Below are 23169 nucleotides of genomic sequence, written 5' to 3'. Positions count from 1 at the left end.
GAGGGAGGGGAACTTTCAGCAAAATCTTACCATTTTTTTCACTGCTTTGCTTTCTTCTCACTAGACTTAGCAAATAAAGGATCCAGTCCCATAACCTCTTACGCACATACTTCAGTTTTTAAGCATGTGAATGGTCTTACTGGCTTCAGTGGAATAGTTCAGATATCAAAAGTTACGCATGTGTCAGAGTTCTGAGGAATGGGGTCTAAACTGGAAAAATATGACCTTGGATTTTGCTCCTGAGACATCTGATTTTTTTTTTTTTTGTGCTCCAAATTGAAATTTTTTGGACAAAACATTTCAATTTTTCAAAAATGAGTCAGTGGAGATTTTTAACAGCAGTAATATTTTTTAGTTATTCTTTGCCTGTTTTAATTGGTCACATCACTCACCATGCTCTTTTTTTTATAAGCATGAACCATGTAATTTTCAAACACTTTTGAATTAAAAAGAGAAAAAAAAACATTCTTAGAAATGTCCAGTTTAAAAAAAAAAATTTTTAATAAAAAAAATCTGTGGAAATTTCAGAAAATGCATAATCAGATGGTTGGAAAGCACAGATGCATGAGAAATTATTTTGATTTTGCTGAATTTCCTTTGATGTTGTCTACACTGCAAGTCACATGAACAGACAGAAACTTTCCTTGTCAGTCAGCTCTCTTTCCTCTTGAGATTTAAAACCAAAGTCGTGATCACTTGGTCATAGGGATGTGAATGGTTAACTGATAAGCACCACTCTTACAGATGCTTACTGGTTACACTTAATCGGTAGGTTGCAGCCTAATTTTACACACACATTTTGGTAAATCTGGTGGAGAAACTGCCACAGTTTGAACCTCTCTAGTCTAGCACTCTCTGGTCCGGCAACCTCTGTGGTCTGGCATGATTTCAGTTAGACAAATGTCCACCTAGTATGAGTGAGGCCAAGTTTGGATTGAAATCTGGATCCAAATTTTGCAGCTCAGGTTTATCTCAGATCCAGGTCAGAATTTCAAACACAGCTCTCCTCACACCACCTGAATCCAAATCTAACTTTTAGACTCTCTCTCTCAAAGGATTTTATGGAACAGAGAATTTTGACTGATACAGACTGAACCTCTCTAATCTGGCACTCTCTAGTCCAGAAAAATCCATGGTCTGGCATGATTTTAGTCCACTTATCAGAAGTGTTGCCAAGTTTCCTGTGGTCCTATAAATTTTTTTTACAGCTCCATAAAGTTTGTTTACAGGCACCAGGGAGCTTCACAAACCTCCCTGGAGCCAGCTCAGTAAGTGGGTGGTAACTATACCTGTGGATGGGTTTGCATTTGATTTTTTTTAAAAAGGGGAAGAAGAAACAGAAGCCACTGGAGTATGTGGCTCAGTGATTCTCAACCAGGGACATGTTTGCACCTGAGGGTATGCAGAGATTTTCTACGGGGTACATCAACTCACCTAGATAGTTTTCTAGTTCAACAAGCTAGACACAAAGAAGGAAGTCAGTACAAAACTAAAATTCCATTAACACAATCATTTGTTTGCATAGCTCTGTATACTTTACACTTACACATAAGCACAATATAGATATTCCAGAAAGAGAAACATATTTTTCAGTCACAGTGTGCTGTGACACTTTAGTATTTTTATTTTTGATTTTGTAAGCAAGTACTTTTATATTGCTAGGAAACCTGAGCTGTGCAAGATGAATCACATGTCAGAAGGGGTACAGTAGTCTGGAAAGGTTGAGATACTGGATAACTCATCGCTAGCCATTTCAACATTGTTGGAACAAAACTTCTGAGTTTGTTTTGAAATAACTTTTTGTTTCGACTTTTTAAATTTTGTAGAACAGAATAGAATTCTATCCTGAGAATGCCAACATTAGAACAGAAGAACGGCCTTACTGGGTCAGACCAAAGGTCCATCCAGCCCAGTATCCTGTCTGCCGACAGTGGCCAATACCAGATGCCCCAGAGGGAGGGATCACAACAGGGAATCTTCACATGATCCCTCTCCTGTCACCCATTTCCAGACAAACCGAGGCTAGGGACACCATTCCTATCCATCCTGGCTAACGCCATTGATGGACCTAACCTCCATGAATCTATCTAGCCCTTTTTTTAATCCTGTTAAAGTCCTGGTCTTCACCACATCCTCTGGCAAGGAGTTCCACAGGTTGACTGTGCACTGAGTGAATAAAACATTTCAATGACTCCTAAATGATTATTTTTTCAGAGTTTTGCTTTGTGGAGAACTGCTAACATTTCAGGTTTCATTACGGTTATGCGCGAAGCCAGACTTTGAGGTCTCAAAATCCTTTGTATACGGAACAGTCGTTTGCCAGCTGGCTCTACTGAGAAGCCTGAGATCAGTTGCCATTCTTGTATTTGAATGACTGGCAAAGCTATTCCTTTTCATCACCAGTCCCTCCAGTGCTAGCTCCAGGAACCAGAAGCTGGATGAAATAGTCAGAGTTGTTTTCCAGAGAGACTTATAAAAGCCCTAGTATATTTCTCTTCTCAGGACAAGTGTCCTCCACTTCACTACCCCTGACACACTTTTAACCCATCCCAGGACTCTCCCAGTCTTTACTGATTAGTGCCGGCAGCGTTTAGCAAAGCATTCAGCAAAGAAGCGATGCCCTCACATGTGTTTACTCAGCTCTGCAGAGTCTGCCAAGTCTCCCGACTGCTGGCCAAGAATGGAAGTGCCCGGCTTCTGCACCCGAGGAGAGGCAGAGAAGCACCAGTCAAGCTACCAGCTCCCGAGAGCCAGCCCAAAGGGAGAGCAGCATTACAAGGTGCGGCCGTACCAGGAAGTCTCCCCTGACGGACTCTGCTTGGAAGGAGTGGAAAGCAGCGGAGGGGGAAATATGGATTTTAGGGGAATTTTCTCCTAGATGCAGAGAAGAGGCTGCTAGGATCCTTTTGTCTGAACTCCTCCAGAACACGGGCTGGAGAATTTCACCTTTGAGCCACACAGACCGTGCAAATCCTCCGCCACGTAGATGTCCACCTTGGTGCAGGGCCAGTGTATTGCAATGAAGATTTCAACCTCTCTGATGCAGCACAGCAACTCATGGAAGCAGCTTTATGGGTACAGCTGTACTGGAAACAGGAGAATGGCTTAAAAATGGGCTGGATCTTGCTCTGGATTAGGCCCACGCTGTGGTCCTAAAACCTAGGCAAGGTTAGAGCTCAGCCTTAGAGTCTACAGTCCCAACATCGTGAATAGTGAGATTTCTGTCCACAATTATTATTCTGGAACCCAGAGCCACCATCAAGCTCAGGGCCCAGCGGTGCTAGGCGCTGTACATACACATAGTAAGCAAGAGCCCTCGCCCCAAGGAATTTAACATCTGTGCAGGCCAAAGACGGGACGCAGGAAGTAGTATTGCCAAATTACACATGGGGAACGGCAGCACGGAGAGTTGGAGGGATGTGTCCACAGTCGCACAATGAGCTGGGAACTGACCACAAATCTCTGTCCAGCACCCTACCCACAAAACCACAGTCAAACCACTGGGATGCCGGCTGCTTTCTTGGGCGTTCCATCCATTTGGACTGCAGCCTCAGAACAGCTGCTCTCGCAACACTTTGCAGAACCGGAAGTTGAAGCTGGAACAGGAGGGCCAGGTATACCTCTGTAGAAAACCTAAGGAGTACAAATCAAAGATCTGTCTCTAAGCCCTCACTGAGAGTGGCCTGTCCCAGCTGTTTCGAAAAGAGAAATGCAATAAACCTGCAGAAGGGAGTTATGCAAAAGACTTCTCATGGGAAACGGTCGTCCCTGACCATGTGTGATTAGAGGGTGGACTAAATGTTAATGCAGGGGAGGCTATCATGGGTTTTCTTCCAGACATCCAGGCAGGCAGGGGCTGCTCTGGTTAAACATGATGTTTAACTGGTTAATCAATTAAACAGGGTTTTACATCCCTACATACAATAAATGCAAAGTTCTTGGTTCAGGTGCATAGTAGTGCTGGAATAAACTGCTGGCTTGTTCGGTCTGTGGTTGCTAACAAATTTTTGGTAGGTCCTTCGTCCCTTGGTTGGATGCTCCCCTTGTTATAAAAGTCCAGAGGTTTGAGTAGGAAAGAGGCAAAATGGGGATATTTCCGGCAGCGCCTTTTATAGCTTCTGTCAAGTGAAGAGAAACCCATTATTCTCATAATGGAAGATCACAGGTGACAAGATGGTGTTTGGAGTCACATGGGCAAGTCACATGTCTTGCATGATTTCACTTAGTCTTAGCAGGAAAGTCCATTAAGTGTAGATAGGCATCTGGGAGCTAAGTGTTCTTTAATGGGCCGTTCAACTCCAGTCGTTCCTTCCCAATGGGCTGGTTGTGGTGCTTCCCAGGAGTGAACATTTGAAATCTACGCATAGAGCCAATACTCATAACTTCAAATTTTAAAAAAATGCTACATGCACACAAATAGCACACTCACGTTCAGCATATCACGACCTTGTTCTTGATGCCTTATGTGACACACTTTGTATCAGATTCATTGCAATTATATAACAGTGGTAGCAACAATGATCAGCAGAATCATATTATAGTCCAATGACGTCACAGTCATGCACATATAAACTCATCAATCCAATATCTTGGGCTAAATCTGAGACTTTGGTGCTAGTCTAGAGAATACTATCCTGGTATCGACACATGACATGATGTTCAGCTTCCAAATCAATAAAGTTCTTATAAGTCTAGAAATCACACACTATTCTGCTTGTATATGGGGGGGGGGGGGAGGATTCTCTCCTGCTCTCCTTGTCAGAGCTTACATCTGAAAAATTATAGTTAATCAAGGGGAAAATAAATTTCCAAAACTGTACCATAGAACACCAGCTTCCTAAGACTTTGGGAGAAGTCCAGGCAATGCAAAGTTCATTCAAAATCCCCAGATGTTATTTCAAATATTCATTACTAGAGGATTTACCCAGAGTTACTCTGAACTAATTGTTGTTTTTCTTCACTGAAATCATGGTTCTGGGGTGGGGCTGGGGAGGAGGGTTCCGGATGCAGGCTGCCCTGGAGAGAGAGGACGACCCCAGCTCTCTGTCACCTCAACAGCTTGGGACCAGTGAGAAGTGCCTCTCCATGGCTGCTGCAGCCGGCACAGCTGGGGGAGGGGTGTGTGTCCCGTAGCTGGGGGACAGACAAACACACAGACAGACACACAAACTGGCTCAAATATATTGTAGATAGCTGTCACTTTCTCCACCTCTGCCCCCTGCTGGCCCAGTGGGGTTATAGCTGTCCTGGATCCCATCTCTGGCTCCATGCTTCCCCCCTGTGGTCACTCTAGAGTATAACTTTCCGTGTTGGCAGACCCTGCCCTTTCCATTTGATGAGAAACAATCCCAGTCCAGGCACATCCCATTGTCCTGGCACAACCAAACCCTGGCCTTGCTTTAAATTATAGTAAGAGGAAACTGCCTACCTAATTTGGTGGTCCTAGCTCTTACTGTTTAGGAGGAATTCTTGAACAAACAAACCCACAGACAGACAGACAGACACACAAATTCTCTCAAATGTATAGTAGATTCTTATTTCTTTTGCTTTATAAATATTTTTAAATGCTCGTTTCACCCTGCAGATATAAAAAATGACATAACACAGCCCCCAAACCAATCCAGCAAATAGCATCCACTACATGCAACAAATTAACCCTCTGATCAACTAACAGAATACATTGTATTCCCCCAAAATACCAAGTGTACCAACCCAATGCTGGTAAACCAACATAATGATAAACTCTGTGACAAATAAGCAGAGCGTCCACACTACCAAGCCCGTTATTTCGAAATAACAAACTAGTTATTTCAAAATCTGTACTTCTTTTCACAGGGAATAACTAATAGCTAGTTTTGAAACAGTTATTTCTAAATAGTGTAATTGAAAAAAAGGCAGGGACACAGAGAGGGGAGTGTGACATTGGTGCTAATTAAACCAGAGTGGATGTGGCTCACCTCAAACAGTGATGAGAAGGGGAGAGTACCTGAATTAACTATTGTAATGTGAGAGCCACTCCATGGTTCTATTTAAGCCTGGTTTCAGGATGTCAAATTTGCATTTGAATTCCCGTTCAGCACTTTCTCCCTGTTCTTGAAGGGTTTTTTGTTGTTGTTGTTGTCGTTGTTGTTTTTTGCGTGAGGATGTCACACCTTTGCCTCACTGAATTCAGCAGAGACCCATGTAAGCGCCAAGGTCTGACTGTGTGGATCTGATCCCGGGATGTACAGCTATCCATTCGCTCACCACTGAGATACAGGAACAGCTGAGGAGGAACTCGGCAGCAACTTAACAGTAGCACTAAAGCACAGTTTAAGAAGGTTAGTGGAGAGAAAAATTTTAGGTATGTCAGGATGCAATTACCTAGACCAGACTTTGCCCCAGAAAGCAATGCATTTACACTGGTGTCAAACTGGAGCAACTGGTGAATTAGGCCCTTTCTGTTTATTTCCATTTAGTCCATTTCAATGTGCTATTTCAGTGTGTTTTCCCTAGGATACCATCACTGCTGGCATTCCTTCTAGGAGTCAGTTCACAACAGAAAGTGCAGCACTGGGGCTATTTACACACAAATATAATGTAAATCCAAAAAGACCCAAGCAGGATTACAGCCAGAGAGATCATCTGACAATAATGTCTAGCTCTCATCCAGTGTTTTTCATCAGTAGATCGCAAAGAACTTTACAAAGCATGTTACGATCATTATACCCATTTCACACAGAGGAAAACTGAGGCCAAGCCATTATGTGATTTGCCCAAGACCACCCAGCAGGTCAATAGCAGAGCCAAAAGCGGAACCCAGCTCTAGGGAGTCCCAGACCACTGAGCTATCCACCAGTTCACTGGCAAATACTAGAACAGTAGGAACAATGCATAGGAATTTTGCAAACAAGCCCCTGCCAAGAATGCTCTGAAAATACTGGCCCCAGTGAAGTCAGGGGGAGTTTTGTCATTGACTCCAGTGGGTTTAGAATTTCATCCTTGAACTTTAATTCTAATAAGGAGACTCAGCACTGACTTTACTGGTCACCAAATTTTTACCAATCAAGCATTCCTGTATTTTTATTTCCTTAGCAGGGATGATTTTCCTTTTCTTTTCACCCCTTGTCATGTTGCTGTAGAGCTGCTGATGGGACCTAAAGCTTTTCAGATAACTTTATTCAAATCAACACATCATTTTGTGAGACAAACTTTCCTCTCTGAGGTGCAAATTAGAAACCACACAACACTTGCTTTTTCGTGATCTAAAATCTCTGGACTGACATCTCAGGCAACATTTTGCAACTTGTAATAATACTGCACGTTTCTATAGGTCTTTTCTCACCCTTGAAACTCTAACCCTTTATAAAGGGAGCATTATTCTCAATGTACAGTACAAGTGTGGAAATGGTGACCCAGAAGAGGTACTGTTACTCAGCTCCATTCACTCTGCCCTGGTCTACATTTAGACTTTATTTCAAAATAATCCCCCTTAGGTTGAGTTTGTAAACAGAGCGTCCACCAGACCACGCCCGTTATTTCAAAATAACGGGCTGCGGAATTCGAAATCTGTGCTCCTGCTCTCCATCAGGAATACCACTAAGTCCGAAATGATTAGTTCGAGATAGCGGCTGTGTGGACACTCCGGGGCCGCTATTTCAAAATAATTCGAACTAATTACTCCCCAGTGCTTCCTGGGGCTCTGAGTCCAAGGTAGTGCATCCACATTCACGGCGCCTGCCTCGGACTCATTTCGATACTTCCCCGTAGTAAGGACAGGCTAGTTCGAATTTGTTAGATTGGGAGTTAAGTCGAATTTAATAATTTTGAAATAGTTTCCTAGTGTGGACATGGCCTCTGTGACAGTGCAAGCGTCCTGTCTCCCAGGTCTGTGCTCTGCTGACAGGCCCACATCATGATAACATGGTGGGATTCTTTTTGTACTTTCTTATGTGAGGACAAAACCCCAAAAGCAAAAGGGGAACATGCTGCCTGGCACCTGCAATCGGAAAACACAAAGGTTTAAATTAATTATTATTATTGCCCACAGTTCTGAATGGCGGGAGGTGCCTTTTTCCAGCTGACACAGCATAAAATCCTCCCTCGGTTGCACTCACCACCCCTCAATGCCTGCCTTTGCTTGTATTGCAGAGGGTGCCCAGACGCGCTCCTTGGGCTCCAGATGTAAGGCCTAACACAAAACCCATTGAGGCCAGTAGATTTTAGGTCCCTTATCTCGTTCCTTCTCCATTATTTCTGGAGGATTTTGTTACCTCTCTGTTTTTCTATTGCATGCTACTCCTTGAGCAGTTTCAGGCTGTCACGGGAATTGAGAGGAAAGCTGTACTAAGTAGGGAGACAGCAAAAGATTACTGCTCTCTTTCGAGAAACAGGGGTCTCCCCTTTGCCTCCACCTTTCTCGTTAAAAGGACCAGCACAGGGGTTAATCCTGCCAGGGGAAAGCTGGCTACAAAGACGCAGTTTGGCAGCTCTGTCTGTGTGTGTAAAAGACCCAGGTCATGTTCAGATCAAGTAACCTATCCTCAATTTCACACCAGCTTAGCCAACCTCGCGTCAGAATTACACATGGGTTCCGAGGTCAGGGTGTCTGGATGTCTTTGGCTGGTGCACCTTGTGAGGTCTGGCTCCTCCCCAGACCTAGCAGCATGGGGTGTAGGAACCCGGGTCGGCCTTGGCTGCCCGCAGTGCAAGCTCTGCCTGTCCCAGGCACTGCACCAGGCAGGTCCCACTGGCTAGCTGGCCCCATGCCCACATGGACATCACCCCATGGCTGCCTATGATCACAGAACCCTAGGGCTGGAAGAGACCTCCGGAGTCATCGAGTCCAGCCCCTGCCCAACCCCAACTCAATCATCCCAGCCAGGGCTTTGTCCAGCTGGGACTTAAACACCTCTAGGGATGGAGATTCCCCCCCAGGGAACCCAGCCCAGCGCTTCCCCACCCTCCTGGGGAAATCGTTTTTCCTAATTTCCAACCTAGATCTCCCCCGCTGCAACTGGAGACCATTGCTCCTCATTCTGCTCCCCTGAGAACAGCCTCTCTCCAGCCTCTTTGGAGCCCCCCTGCAGGGAGTTGCAGGCTGCTCTCAAACCCCCCTCGCTCTGCTCTTCTGCAGACTCACCAAGCCCAAATCCCTCCTAAGTCCTGTCTGTGCCCCCAGCCCCCTCCTCATCCCTGTGCGATCGTGCAAACGGGCCCATAGCCGGGGCTTGGGCTTTTGCAAGCCCCCCTCCAAAAAAGCGCCCCCCTATTTCACACGTGCCACCGGCTCCCAAGCTTTGCCCCTCCCCGTAATGGGGGGGGGGCTGGGCATAGGGCTCCCCCTTCGCCCTACAGGCTGGGGTCGGCGCGCGGGGGCAGCAGCTGCAGCAGGCGGGGGAAGGGGCGGCTCCAGGACTTCCCCCTCCCCAAATTTTTCTCCCCCCCCCCCGCTGGGCGCAAGGTGATGACGTCGCCGTGACCTTTCAACTCCCCCGTGTGTTTTTTTGGGAGGCCGAAGATGGCCGCTCCCTGGAGCTGCTGGGGCCCGGCGCGGTGGGGGGCCCCAGCAGCAGAGCCCGGAGCGGCGAGGGGGGCAGCGGCGCCGGGCCTGGGCTGCCCGCGGGCCGCTGTGCGCAGCGCCGAGCACCCCCATGCTGGTTGAAAGCAGCGGCCCTGCACAGCGACCCGGGGCCAGTCGCCGCCTGGCTTCCCCTGCCACTGCGCCTGGGCGCTAAGGGCAGCGCGCATCCCCCGGGGAGAGGGAAAGATCAGCCCCTCTGCCAGCTGGCTCGCGTGTGCCCGGCCAGGTCAGGTTACCTGCCTTGCGGAGCGCTGGCCCTGGCAGGCTCCGCACCAGCCTCGCTTCGCACCCAGTTTTACGCCTCTGCAGGGGCAGGTTTGTGTCCCAGCAGACGAGCCCCCCGAGGGCAGGTGGTGACCGCGGAGAGGCGGCGTCGTGTATCTTTGTTCATACACCCACCTGTGGCTTCGCCAAGTGATCTCCCCCGTGCACGAGTAAACACGAGTACCCCTGCCGGTCCTCCCCTCCTCAGGTAACACTCGGGTCTCCCTGGGAGCCCGGGCTCTGGCCGCAGACCCATGCCCAGGAGAATAACCCCGGAGCCCCCAGTCCCTCTGGTCTGCAAACCGCACTGTGCGCCTGGGAGAGGAGAAGAAAGTTGCCTCCAGTTCCCCGCAGCCCGTATCAACGAGCACATGCCAGGAGCTTCCTCCCAGCTGGGCGAGTTGCCCCTGGGTCTTTCTACTGGGCTTTACAGTCGCTAATTCGGGTTAAAAGTAACCCACCCCCAACCTCACCTCTGCCCTAGCGGGGGGCTGCCTTCAGACATGGGTCTGATTTTCTGGACACACCAGTTCTGGGCAGCCCCAGAATTTCTTCCCCTCCCCTCCTTGCTGGGGATGGTTCGCGAGCCCAGGATGACTTTGATTTCAGCACGTTGGCTGTTGTATTCACGTCACAAGTTTGACAGCTTTACACCAAATCAGAGCGCTGGGTTTGCAGGCAGCTCCGAGGCGTCAGCTCCTTTAGGTTAGAGCTCGCCTCCCCTGCCTTTCCCCCTCCAGAGCCAAGTCAAGCTCGCTGGGGCTTTCAGAGGAACCCTGCTCCCCAGCCCTGCCTCTCAAGCTGGCACTGCGATGGTAAGTCCCCCTGGCTCTCTTTCGACCAGGGACCGAGCTGGGGCTTTGCCATAGCTCTTGTGCCCTGCCGGTGGGAGATGGGGGGTGAGATCCTAGTCTGCTTGGCTTCTCCATAGCTGTGGGGGTTCTCACCCGGACCCAAGCTTTGCCTTTGCCTTGCAAAAGCCTTCCTGCTGGCTGGGTGGCTTATGTGGGGCGCAGGGGCGAAAGCCCTGCCCAGGGACCACACAGATGGGCAGAGATGTGGAACAGCCTGGAAGCGCCTCTCCCCACTTGGGATGGTTTGACGAGCCAATGACTCAGGGAGGGTCTGGCGCACCTGCTCCTCTCCGACAGCTCGGGGTCGGAAGGCGTTGCAAGCTGGGCTGCTTGAGCTGCGGGTCTGTGGTCTGAGGAAGGGCTGGGCGGCTGGACAAGGCGGAATGGGGATGGGCATGCGGGCTTGGAGCGCAGCATCCCGCAAAGGTGGCGTCGGCTCCAGGGCTGGGTCGCCACAGGCTGCTTGGTGTTGCAAATCCGAGGCGTTGGCTGCAGCGTGGATCAGCGCTCGGCCCCCCAGCGCCAAGGGCATTTGGGGGAGGACGGAGAGACACGCCGGGCGTCGCCAGCCGGCTTGGCTGCAGGCTCTGGGCACAGCTGGGGGACTGGGGTTTGAGCGAGGGCAGAGCGCTCGCCAGGTTGGAGGAGCTGGGGGAAGATCCCGGCCGATCTCTACGCGCCTCTCTGCTGCCAGGTTGTGCACTCAGACCCCGCGCCCCAAATCAGGCAGCGGCAGGGGGGCTGAGCCCCGGGAACCCTTCCCCAGCGAGGGGCTGGGTCGCTCCAACTCAGCGAGCTCCCGGCCAGAGCGGCTCTGCCCCGCTGTGTATCCACCTCTCTGCCTCCCCCCCAGAGTGCCCTGCTGTCCTGCCCAGACCCGGCCTTTGCAGGGGGCCCGAGCGCGGACTGTCCTTATGCCGCCTCGACGTCAGCAGCCGGGGCGGAGGTTTGCAAGGAGACTTGGGTTTCTTTCTGGGCGGCCGGGCTCCTGGACAGCCCCAGCGAGAGCGCGCAGGCAGGACCGGCTGGGGGTAAGTGCTGCTGCGCCAGGCCCCGCAGCCCCGGGGTGACTGGCCCGAAAGGTGGGGGAGGGGCTCATAACGCCGCTGGGGAGGAGGGAAAAGCCCCCCCCCCCCAGACGGCGGAGAGTAGCTCCCCAGAGCGGGCGGCGCCTGCTTAGCACCCTGGAGAGAGCGCGCAGGAACCGCTCAGCGTTCTCCGACGGGCGCCCCTTCGCTCTGCAACCCCCGGCACGGAGCTGCGGCGGGAGCCAGTCCTGCGCTGTGTCTACACGGCGGGGTTCCGGGGCTGGCGTGGGGCGCAGGGCAGCGGCCCCGGAGGGCGGCAGAGGCACTGGCCGCCCCGGCCCCTTCGCAGGCAGCGTCTAGGAGCTGTTCTCAGCCCCAGGTTCTGTATCATCCCCAGAGAGGATCCCTCGAGGTTAAGGCACCGGAGAGGGGCTGGGGAGCTCAGGTCAATTCCCTGTTCTGCCACAGCCTCTCTGTGTGACCTGGGTCAAGTCACTTAGTGTCTCTGGCTCACATCCTGGAAGGCGGTGTGATGCCTGACTCCTGCACTGGTGGGCAGGTTAGCCCTTCCGTTCCCCCCACTGTTGGTCTGGGCGAGTGAGGCTGCAAGCTCTTGCAGGCAGGCTGTCTCTGGGCTGGGGTGTGGCTCCTATCAATCATGAGGCCTTCTGGGCCAGAGCGCTGATCGTAGCCTAGTTCTATAGCCATAGCTGCTGCGGGGCCCACCCAATTTCCCCCTGTAGAGGGAGTGAGACAGACCAAACCACACCTGACATGACATTAGGATAGTCCTGTCACCTACCAGGCTGCTGGAAGGTTCTCCGATTCCCTGGGGTTGGGGCAGTAGAGGAACCTGTAGCCCAGCAGTTTTCAATTTTTTTCCCTCATGACCCGGCTGAAGAAAATTGGTGGTGCCCGCAACCCAACATAATGTGACTAAGTGTGCTTCTTGCCTCTCCTAGCACCGCAGACCAGGCTGCACCCAGAAGCAGTCAGGAGCAGGTTCCCAGCCAATGGGAGTACGGAACTAGTGCTGGGGGGAGGGGCAGTGTGTGGAGCCCTGTGTGCTCCCCACTCCACTCCCCCCGCACCTAGGAGCCAGGCCTGCTGCGACCACTTCTGGGGCGCAGCGCCGTCTGCAGTGCCAGGACAGGCAGGAAACTGCCTTAGCCTCCCCACTGCTCTCCTGATCCTCATGTCGCCACCAGCCTGACATTCCACCACCCAGAGCTGTGTCGTGACCCGTTGTTTGAAAACCAGTGCTGTAGAGCCTCTGCCTTTCAATCAGAGAGGTCATGGTTCTTGTCTCTGCACTCCCTGCATTGGTGGGAGGTTTAGCTTGTTTCATCTCTAGCTTCCATAATTATCCAATGGAAATGCTCCTGGGAACTCGCCCCTTGCACCCAGCACTTTTAGCCAGAGCTCAAAACACTGCATCAAAGGTCAGCTGGAGGATGGGGGAAACTGAGGGAATTAAGTGACACCTCCCTCCCCCATCCCTAGAAGAGCCCAGAATGGAGCCCAAGTGTTTTGAGTCCGAGCACAATGTCTTGGCCACTGGCCCAAGCTGCCTCGCAAACAATTTCCCCAAGTTTCGGGTCTTGCAAAGAAGACATTTCAACATAAAGAATGAAGAGCCAGAGGAAAAATATCTTCCAGGCGCCAAAGGTATAACAAACTCTTATAACAAACTCGGACCATTTACTAATCTATTACCCTTTTCTAAAGGGCCATTCTTGCTGCTGACCAAGCAGGACACATTTTCCTTGATTCAAATGACATACACAGGAGGGATTAAAATGCCCACCATTGTGATTTTGCGCTTGATTTGGAAAATTAGGTTTTTTGGTTTAATGGCTTGTGTGTCTGTTTTTGTCCAGACCCGTTCTGTGGCTTGGACTTTACTATTCCAGATGACACGTGGCAAGAAGATCAGCTGTCCTCCCAGCTCTACAGAAACAAACAGGTACCGTTTCATACCACTCACACACTGGACAATTAAACCATTAGTTACAGTTTTAAAATGTTCTTTCACCCGCCCGCTCTATGCTGGCCCTAGAATTTCAAGTTACTGTTGCCAAGCGTAGGCCTGGGAATGTCTTCATAACTATGTTTCTCTGTCCAATGAGTATGGAAAACACTGGCAACTTGAAATCTTTAATTTTCTCTCCTTCCTTACTGTGATTTGTGAAACTAGAGTGGCTTCCATTAGCAGCAGCATTGCTGTCTGTCCATGTCACAGGTCTGGCAGTTTCATACCTGATCTGATTTCTGGCTTCCACAAAAAAGGAGAGGGTAGCCCTGGGACCTGCTTTAGGGTCCGTGGCTGCAAAGACTTACACACATGGGCTACGTCTAGACTGGCATGATTTTCCGCAAATGCTTTTAATGGAAAAGTTTTCCGTTAAAAGCATGTGCGCAAGATGGCTTTTGCCCGAACGGGAGCAGCATAGCATTTCTGCAAGAAGCACTGATTTCAGACAGTAGGAAGTCAATGTTCTTGCGGAAATTCAAGCGGCCAGTGTAGACAGCTGGCAAGTTTTTCTGCAAAAGCATGTGCTTTTGCGGAAAAACTTGCCAGTCTAGATGCAGCCATGCAGTGCAGGGTCTCTCATGGGATTAGTTGTGTTGACTGGAGTAGGGGTACCCATGTAAGCAAAGTTAGTCACATGCATGGCTCTTCACAGGATCCAGCACCAAGATTAGAAGTCACCTGTATAGCTCTTTTTCTTTCCTTTTCCATGAGTGCTAATAAGCAGTAGGAGAGCTAATGGTTGTCTTTCTAGCTGCTTATACCTAGCTCAGTAGTCAGATCACGCAGAGTGACCCTTAACCAAAACTGTTGCTATGAAATCTTTGCCACGCTGAAGTTTGGCCGTTGATGTCAGTGAGGGCAGGATTTCTAGCTAGGTCAAGAAGTCCACAGACTTCCTTTCTGTTGCCCATTATCTGTCTTGTCTATTTAGATTGTAATGTCTTTCACGGGGAGAAGTCTGTCACAGCGTGCAGGTACTGTATTGGGAACAGTGCAGTTCCATCTTCATTTGAAACCTGTAGGGTGTGTTTCTTTGCCTCCAGCCTGTCAGACACACGCATGCTAGCTCTCCTTGGTCTAACACACTAACATTGACAGTGGCCAACGTCCGGTGCTTCAGAGGGAGTGAACAGAACAGGGAATCATCACATGATTCCTCCCCTGTCACCCATTCCCAGTTTTTGACAAACAGGGGCTAAGAACACCATTCCTGCCCATCCTGGCTAATAGCCATTGATGGGCCTATCCCCTATGAATTTATCTAGTCCTTTTTTGAACCCCATTAAAATCCTGGACTTCACAATAACCTCTGGCAAGAAGTTCCACAGGGTGACTCTGCATTGCATGAAGAAGTACTTTCTTTTGCTTGTTTTAAACTTGCTGCCTATTCATTCCATTTGGTGATCTCTAGTTCTTGTGTTATGAGGAGTAAATTCCACTTCCTTATTTACTTTCTCCATGCCCATTGTGATTTTGTAGACCTCTATCATATCTCCCCGCTTAGTCATCTATTTTCCAACCTGAAAAGTCCCAGTCTTATTAATCCCTCTCCTTATGCAGAAGCCGTTCCATACCCTTCATCACTGTGTTTCCCTTTTCTGAATTTTTTCCAGTTCCAATATATCTTTTTTGAGATGCAGTGACCAAATCTGTGTGCACTGTTCAGGAGGCGGGCGTACCATGGATGTATATAGAGCCCAAGCCTGTAATATTAATAACAACACCTGGATCCATATCTTGCAGCACGCATATCTACTTTATAATTCTCTCGCCCCCTCATTTTCTCTCTAGCCAGGTAGAGGTTAGTGAGTGAAGGAACCAAAGGGAAGTTTAAGGACTCTTTGAAATGCAGAAGGAAGAAAACTGGCAGCATAATAATCTCTGTGTATTTAAAGGGCTATTTGCAGTTCATTTCCCTGCACACCTCTATTATTCCTCTGTGGTTAGAGTTTTTCAGAATAATCTCTTCAAACATTTGCTGAAGAATAGGAGAAGTCAAAAGTGAGACGTGAACAGTCATGCCACTTAGCTTTACAGGGACAAGGGGTTCCTGGGGATTGAATTCACGAAGCAAATAGCAAAATCATCAACCCCCTGCAGGCCATAGAGAGAGAATTTATTAGGTTACAGAGTCAAGAGAGCAAGGAAGCTTCTTTTCATCAGTGTCTGTATTTCACAGCTACAAGACACCTTGCTCCAGAAAGAAGAGGAACTTGCTAGGTTACATGAAGAAAATAACAACCTCCGCCAATACCTGAATTCAGCCGTGGTTAAGTGCTTGGAAGACAAGGCCAAGGTACTGTGTCCAAACCTGCTATGAAAAGGCATGTCCATGAGAGAGAAAGAAATGGAACATGTAGGTGGAATGCCTCATGCGCAGATGCAAATAAACATAGGTGTAATAGGTCACATTGTGGGCCGACAGCATTCAAGAGGAAAGGACTTTCGAATGCTCACCAGGCTGGTGACGCACTGCACGGTAAGTGTGTACCGCTATGGTGTGCCTTACCAGTGCAGAGTGGGTATGGGCGTGTGACAGCCCTGATCGGCAGCCGTTATTGCTGGTTTGGTTTATGATGCGTGGAGAGATTTATAAGTAAGGGACTAACTTTAACACCTGACTCCTTTAACTGGTGATCAGAGCTCATTACATTGAAAGGACACTGGAAAGCAAGGCATGTACCGGTAATCAGCTTCATGAGAGTTCAGAGAGTAGCAGCGCAAACCTGGGAAAGGGTAATAGGGAGCACTCTGTTCCCAGCTCTGCCACTAATTTCCCCTTCTCCTTGGGCAACTCATTTAGCCTTTGGCACCCAGCCCCTCCAGTCGTAGAACGTGAATGCTAACAGCTTAGCTGGCAGCCCATGGCTGTTGCGGGGCTTAGTTAATAAACATTTGTCCAGCACTTTGAGATGCTGGGATGGATGGTGCTACTGAGGGCTGAGCACTGTCGCTAAGGATGGGCCACTTAGGGGTCCTGAGACCCATACTCAGGCCTTACTTGGTCAGCCACGTGGCAGGAGTGAAAACCAAATTCCTTGCCATCCTCTAGGGCACGAGGGCAGAGGGAGTCTCTAAGATGCTCTCCTCCCCTGATTTGTCCTAAGTGTGGGAGGGCTTATCTTTTGGCTCCTCCGCTCCCCTCTGAGGCTACATCTACACGACTAGTTTTTGTGGCCAAAAATATGCTAACGAGGGACTCATTTGCATGAGCCACATCTCATTTGCATATTTTCTGCCGATACCGGTCTCGAGCTAAACGGGCGTTTTGCGCAAAAACAAGCAGTGTGGATGTTTTCTTTTTGCGCAAAAACCCCTTTTTCCTCAAGATCGGTAAACCTCCTTTTTTGGGGCACAAGGGTCTTGCGGGAAAAGGGGGTTTTGTGCAAAGAGAAAACATCCACACTGCTTGTTTTTGCGTAAAAACCGTTAGTGCAAAAATGGATTGGCAGAAAATATGCAAACCAGATCACAACTCATGCAAATGAGCCCCTCATTAGCATATTTTTTGCTGAGAAAACTTGTAGTGTAGACGTAGCCTGAGATATGCTCCACACCGTGTGGGTCCCTGCACCCAGGTTCTGTGTTCCTTCTTGCCCTGTCCCCTCCCAATCACGGGGGGACTATGAGAGGCAGATACATGTGCCCCTCCAATCCAGCCCTGGATCCCTCAAGTAAGTGGCTCGGGGAGGACCCTAAGCTCCCTCTCCCCCCACTGGTGTCAGACCAGATCAGCTGGCAGGATCGGTGCTGTGCTGCACGAGTTTCTAGTTCACAGCTTGCCGAGAGAAAAAGCAAACAAAGCTCGGGCCATGTTGACACTGTTGCATTCTTATCTCAGAGGGGTTTGGGCTGTTTCCAGAGACTGCACAGCACAAAATAATTAGTGCCATCCGTGTTTGCTCACCGGGAATGAGCTGTGGGGAAACCGTGTGCTTTCGTAGACCCACGTGAGGCACCCAGCTCTGAGAAAGCCCGTGGCAAAACACATGCTGCGGCTGGGGAGTTGGATGATCAGTGTTTAATCTGCTCGGTCTTCCCCGTTCTCTTGTGTAGAAACTGCTGCTGCCCAGTGGCAAGAAGAAACCAGCCAGTCTCAGAAATGGCAAGCGGAAATTCAAAGAGGGTGGCTACCTTGCCCTGCGAGAGATGCCTCACCCCTCCAAAGCCAGGAGGAACCTGCTCCGTGATTTTATTGCCTGTGAAGAACAAGCTGCCCCGGCTGTAGATACCTGGGTGCTGCAAACCCTTGGACTGAAAGATATCGACACCATTGACGAGTCTTTATCAGCTAACTACAGTGCCCTGCCCTCGGAACTTGGGGCAAACCCGTACTGCCCGAGCCAGGGGGAGGCAATGGACTATTGCAACGAGGACTCGATAGCTGCGTACGGCTGTGCTCCGATGATTCCTATAACCTGTGTGGCCAGTCCTGGGAAGCAGGATTTACCCTACAACCAGCCACCGCGTGCTTCCTCGGTGCTGCCCAGCGGGGCCCCTTTCGGATTGCCTTACTTCGCCAAGGACGTATCACCCAACAAAACCGATGTGGCCTTCACAACCTCCCTGAGCCCCCACCGCAACGTCAAGACACACACCTTCCAGCAGGGCCAGGCCTTCGTGCGCCGAGATGAGGACGGAGGCTGGAAATTCACCTGGGTCCCCAAGCAAGCCGAGTGATTCCCTTCCGCTCCGCCCTCGCTTCTGAGCACTGCCATAAGGGACATGTTTACAAACACAACGGCAGAAGCCTTTCTCGCCCTTGAGGTGGATGCTGGGAACCGAGGCCACCTTCCCTCAAGGCTGTTCTGTCTTGTCTGAAATGCTACACTCCAATCCTTGCGTCTAGTTCTCGCAGGGACGGCCCCAAAAGTATCCACACAGAGCCAGAGGTACAAAGCAGCCCCCGGCATCTACCACCACTTAGTCAAAATCCTTCTGCTGCCAGCCAGCTCCTGCCATCCTGTATTTTCCTGGCTGAAATGTACCCAACTATTGCTGTTTCTGACTATCCTGCCTGGACTGGCAAGCCAGGGGCTGGAACAGCACTTTTGGGAGAGCAGTTAAGGAATAGACTCTGCTCCAGCCCTTTTGTGCCAGCAGCCAAGGGGACCACAGACCAATGGAGACTGGTTTGGTAGCTTGCTCGGTGGTGGGGAAGCCTTGGAGAATGAAACCCCTAGCGGCTGCATAAATTGCTTAGCAGTGAAGCAATCCTTTCATGAAAGACCGAGTTGGCTCACACCACAGTCATGTAGGGCTGTCTTCTTTTGATGCATCCTCAAAATCAGCAGGATTTGCTCTGGTTGCCTTCAGGCTGCATTGAAGTTACAAGCAACAAGGCAAATTGAATGGATTTCTGTGCTCACCGAGCCACTAACGCATTTACCCACAAGGCTTGTCCAAGCTATTTCCCTGGCGCTGTAGGAGGGGTAGCACTCTCTTGAAATACAGATCCTGGGTCAAGCCCTCAGTGGCTGTCAATTGGTTTAACTCCACTGACGTCACCAGAAGAGGCTCTGGTCCCACTTTAGAATCATAGAATCCTGGGGATGGCAGGAGTCATCGTGTCCAGCCCCCTGCCCAACGCAGGACCAACCCCAACTCAATCATCCCAGCCAGGGCTTGGTCAAGTCGGGACTTAAACACCTCTAGGGATGGAGATTCCACCCCCTCCCTAGGGAACCCATCCCAGCGCTTCCCCACCCACCTAGGGAAATCGTTTTTCCTAATGTCCAATATAGTGTGGAAAATTATTTGATGCTTTGCTAGAGACCAGGAAAGCTACATTCTCTTCTGCTCACAAGATTCAAATGGCCCTGCGGTTGGTTGACTTGCTTGGTACTGAGCCCTTCCAGGACACCCTGCGGGTTGTCTTTGACACTGCTATGGACACCTGCTCACGCGAGCCGTTTCTGCTGCTTTGCCAGGGTTACTCTCGACAGTCGCAGCCGCTCTTGGCAAGTTTGGCAGTTGTTTGCCATTTCAGGAAATGACACACAGACCTTTCTGTTCTGGTCTCCTTTCATGCAGTCCGGGGATTCAACTTTACAAACCAGCAGTGCTAGCCCAGAGGTTTGTTTTTCAGGAATTGGGCTTTTCTTGTATACGGGTTGGACCTACCTGGTCCGGCACCCTCAGGACCTGATCGGTCCCAGACAAGGGATTTTGCTAGACTGGGGAAGGTCTGGGATGGGTGGTGGGTGGGGGGGACTAGCCTTGGCTCCATGAGCTGCAGCCGTGGCAGCCCATCTGGAGCTCTGGCAGCCTCTGCAACCCTGTCAGTTCCGTGGCCCAGTGAGCTCCGCCCCGCCCCACTGGCTTCGGGGTCTGGTGCCCCGCAGGTTCTGTTGCCCCACTGGCCCCACCATCCAGCTTTGTTCCCAGCCTCCAACAACCTCTATTGCTGGGACTCTCTAGGCCAGCAGCATCCATGCTTCTGCCAGATACGGATGTTGCCAGACCAGAGAGTCCCGGACCACAGCAGTTCAACCTGTCTCTGGGAAACGTGTCCTTCCCATCATCAACTGAATAAAGCACTTGACTGGAAGCAGGGATTTCCATGCTGTGTTCTAGGTTCTACCCGGGTTGTGAGGCTGATTACGTCTGTCTGGAAAGTGTTTTAAAATCCACGAGTTTAAGGTGCTATTCAACTACGCTGCACTTTTAGTACCATTAATAACAAAATGAAGTCAACTTACAAGAAGTAAATGTACCAGCCACCTGTTTATATGACCCTTATTGGCTAATTTACCCCCTGTGGCTTTTTGATACCTAAATATTGGTTGTATTGAAAACCAAGGGACCAGTCTGGCACTTGCTCTCATGGCTTGTTCTATTGACATCAATACGACTGCTGTCCTTGTGTGAATGAGGGTTCTCCAGTTGCTTATTTTAATATAACATCTAGATACAATTTTATTCGGTACGGATGAGGCCTAAAATCCATTTTCTTTTCAAAATATTCTCCTGTGCCTTCACATTTCAGTATTTGAGCTTCCAATTAAGGAGCTAAACTGAGTCCTCCCCAATCATTTAAATCCACAAACCCATCTCTCTTTGGGCAGACCTTATTTTAAAGTAATTGGGCAGACTTCCTGAGCATAGAATAAACAGTTTAAATGCTTGTATTGTAAGGAATATTAATTTTTAACCAGTGCAATCATGCACATGAATTAACCCCCTGGAGTTTGATGCTATTTCCAGTGAATTCAATGGAAGTTTTGCCAACTTCATCCAGAGCAGGATCCAAGCTACTGTTCTTCGATAGCAATATAATTTGCTGCTTTGGTATATTTTAAATGAAAGTAGAAAAGTTGTTCCTGTTAGAAAAAATAAAGTAAGGAGGATTTATTTTTAAGCAAAACATTGGCTAGCTCTAGCCCATACTGTACGGGAGGATGTGGAAGAAAAGGACTGATATGGTGATGTTTTCTACAGCTGTTAAGGCTGCTGTTGTAGGGAGTGTAGACCATGCATTGCTTCATTGCCTTTCCTGAACATGAAATGTGTTTCTGTGTATATGCTCAAAATAATTAGACAATGTGACCATGGGATTAACCCTCAAACTAGCTCAACATTTCTTATCTATTTCAAAGCAGCTACACAAAATGAGTAGAGGGTGCAATTCTATTGCATGCGTTTTAGTGCTGTAGAATTGAGTGACGTTTGCAACGTAAAATAACCCCACTTTTTAAATCCTATAATTAATTTTAAATCAAATGAATTAAAAATGAAGGATTAAGATATTCTCTGTGTTTAATGTCTTTTGTGATCTATAACTATCAACAAGCTTCTTGGAGCAGGGGTCTTATCTTCCTCTGTGTTATTTACTATCCACCATTAGGGTGAAATTCTCCCCTTGCAGAGTTCTAACACAAAGTCTATGTTGCACTTAAGTCCCAGCTAAACCCTCAAACTAGAGTTTAAATGGAATGGGGGGAGGGATCACTCGGTGGTTTGAGCATTGGCCTGCTAAACCCAGGGTTGTGAGTTCAATCCTTGTGGAGACCATTTAGGGACTTGGGGCAAAAATTCATTAGGGATGGTACTTGGTCCTGCTAAGAAGGCACAGGACTGGACTCAATGACCTTTTGAGGTCCCTTCCAGTTCTAGGAGATAGGCAATCTCCATTATATATATATATATATTTTAATTTAAGTGGTGCCTAGACCTCTGCCAGCCCTCTGTGTTTCACCCTTAGCATGTCACAAAGAAATGAGAGAGGGAAGTGAATAATTTCATGTATCCATTTTCCCTGCAGGTTTCTCAGTTTGATTCCACACAACATTTTAACTCTTTGGGTTTCCACAGATTGTTCTCTGAGTATTTTACTTGCAATAGCTGGGACTGACCTTATCGACTCACAAGGCATTTTCTTCTGTTTGACGATTGGTAAAAATGAGTGCATGTGCAAATTTAAAAGGGTATTTTGGGAAAATACTGCAGCATGTGACTGAAATTTGCTCTTTGCAGCCGCTTATGCTAATTAAATTGAATGTTTTCAGACATCAAACGCAAAAGGATAAAATGAATTTGCAATAGTATTTCTGGAAGCTTTTTATTTGCCACATTCACTTCATTCTTACTCAAAACCAGGTTACATTTCCTCTAGAAACTACATCAGCAGTTGAGCTTGGATTTATCATGAGACCAAGAGTACCAATAATAATAATAAAAAGCTTTTTTTTCCTTAGTTGACTTCCTACTTTTCCACTTTAAGCCCTGGTCTACACTAGTGCTGTGTCTAGACTGGCCAGTTTTTCCGGAAAATCAGCCACTTTTCCGGAAAAACTTGCCAGCTGTCTACACTGGCCGCTTGATTTTCCACAAAAGCACTGACTTCCTACTGTAAGAAATCAGTGCTTTTTGTGGAAATACTATGCTGCTCCCGTTCAGGCAAAAGTCCCTTTTGCGCAAAAGGGCCAGTGTAGACAGCTCAGATTTGTTTTGCGCAAAAAAGCCCCGATCGCAAAAATGGCGATCGGAGCTTTTTTGGGCAAAAGCGCGTCTAGATTGGCCACAGACACTTTTTTGCAAAAAGTGCTTTTGCAGAAAAGCGTCCATGCCAATCTAGATGCTCTTTTCTGCAAATGCTTTTAACGGAAAATTTTTCCGTTAAACTCCTAGGCTACATCTAGACTGGCATGATTTTCTGGAAATGCTTTTATTTCAAAACACTCTCCCCTCCTCCCCCCGGATCTAATTTATAAGCAGAGCATCCACAGTACCAAGCCTGTTATTTCGAAATAGTAGGCCGCTGAATTCAAAATCTGGACACCTGCTTTTCATCGGGAGTAACGTTAATTCCGAAATAGTTCTTTTGAAATAGCAGTAGTGTGGACGCACCTGTGCTGCTATTTAGAAATAACTACTCTCCACAGTAATTTGAACTAATTATTCCCCAGTGCTTCCTGGGGCTCTAAG

At 48.8% G+C, this 23169-nt stretch overlaps 2 protein-coding genes across 3 annotated transcripts in view; one reads left to right on the top strand and one right to left on the bottom strand.

Moving 5' to 3' along the window:
- The window catches only part of OSTN (osteocrin), a 221324-nt gene that overhangs the window by 141097 nt on the left and 57058 nt on the right, over positions 1-23169 (bottom strand). The gene's annotated exons all lie outside the window — the stretch shown is intronic.
- Positions 9486-21491, top strand: GMNC (geminin coiled-coil domain containing). 2 transcript variants are annotated; one of them, XM_006137054.4, is made up of 6 exons: positions 9486-10641; positions 11534-11711; positions 13212-13376; positions 13589-13674; positions 15923-16039; positions 17800-21491. In XM_006137054.4, the coding sequence occupies exons 1-6, from the start codon at positions 10639-10641 to the stop codon at positions 18421-18423; spliced, it is 1173 nt and encodes a 390-aa protein (XP_006137116.2). In that variant the 5' UTR covers positions 9486-10638; the 3' UTR covers positions 18424-21491. The 2 variants fall into 2 exon arrangements, with proteins under 2 accessions (XP_006137116.2, XP_006137117.1); XM_006137055.4 differs by lacking the exon at positions 13212-13376.

The sequence above is a fragment of the Pelodiscus sinensis genome, chromosome 10 (genome assembly GCF_049634645.1).
Source record: "Pelodiscus sinensis isolate JC-2024 chromosome 10, ASM4963464v1, whole genome shotgun sequence".
Taxonomy (NCBI): Eukaryota; Metazoa; Chordata; order Testudines; family Trionychidae; genus Pelodiscus; species Pelodiscus sinensis.
This window is presented reverse-complemented; position numbering and strand designations above follow the sequence as displayed.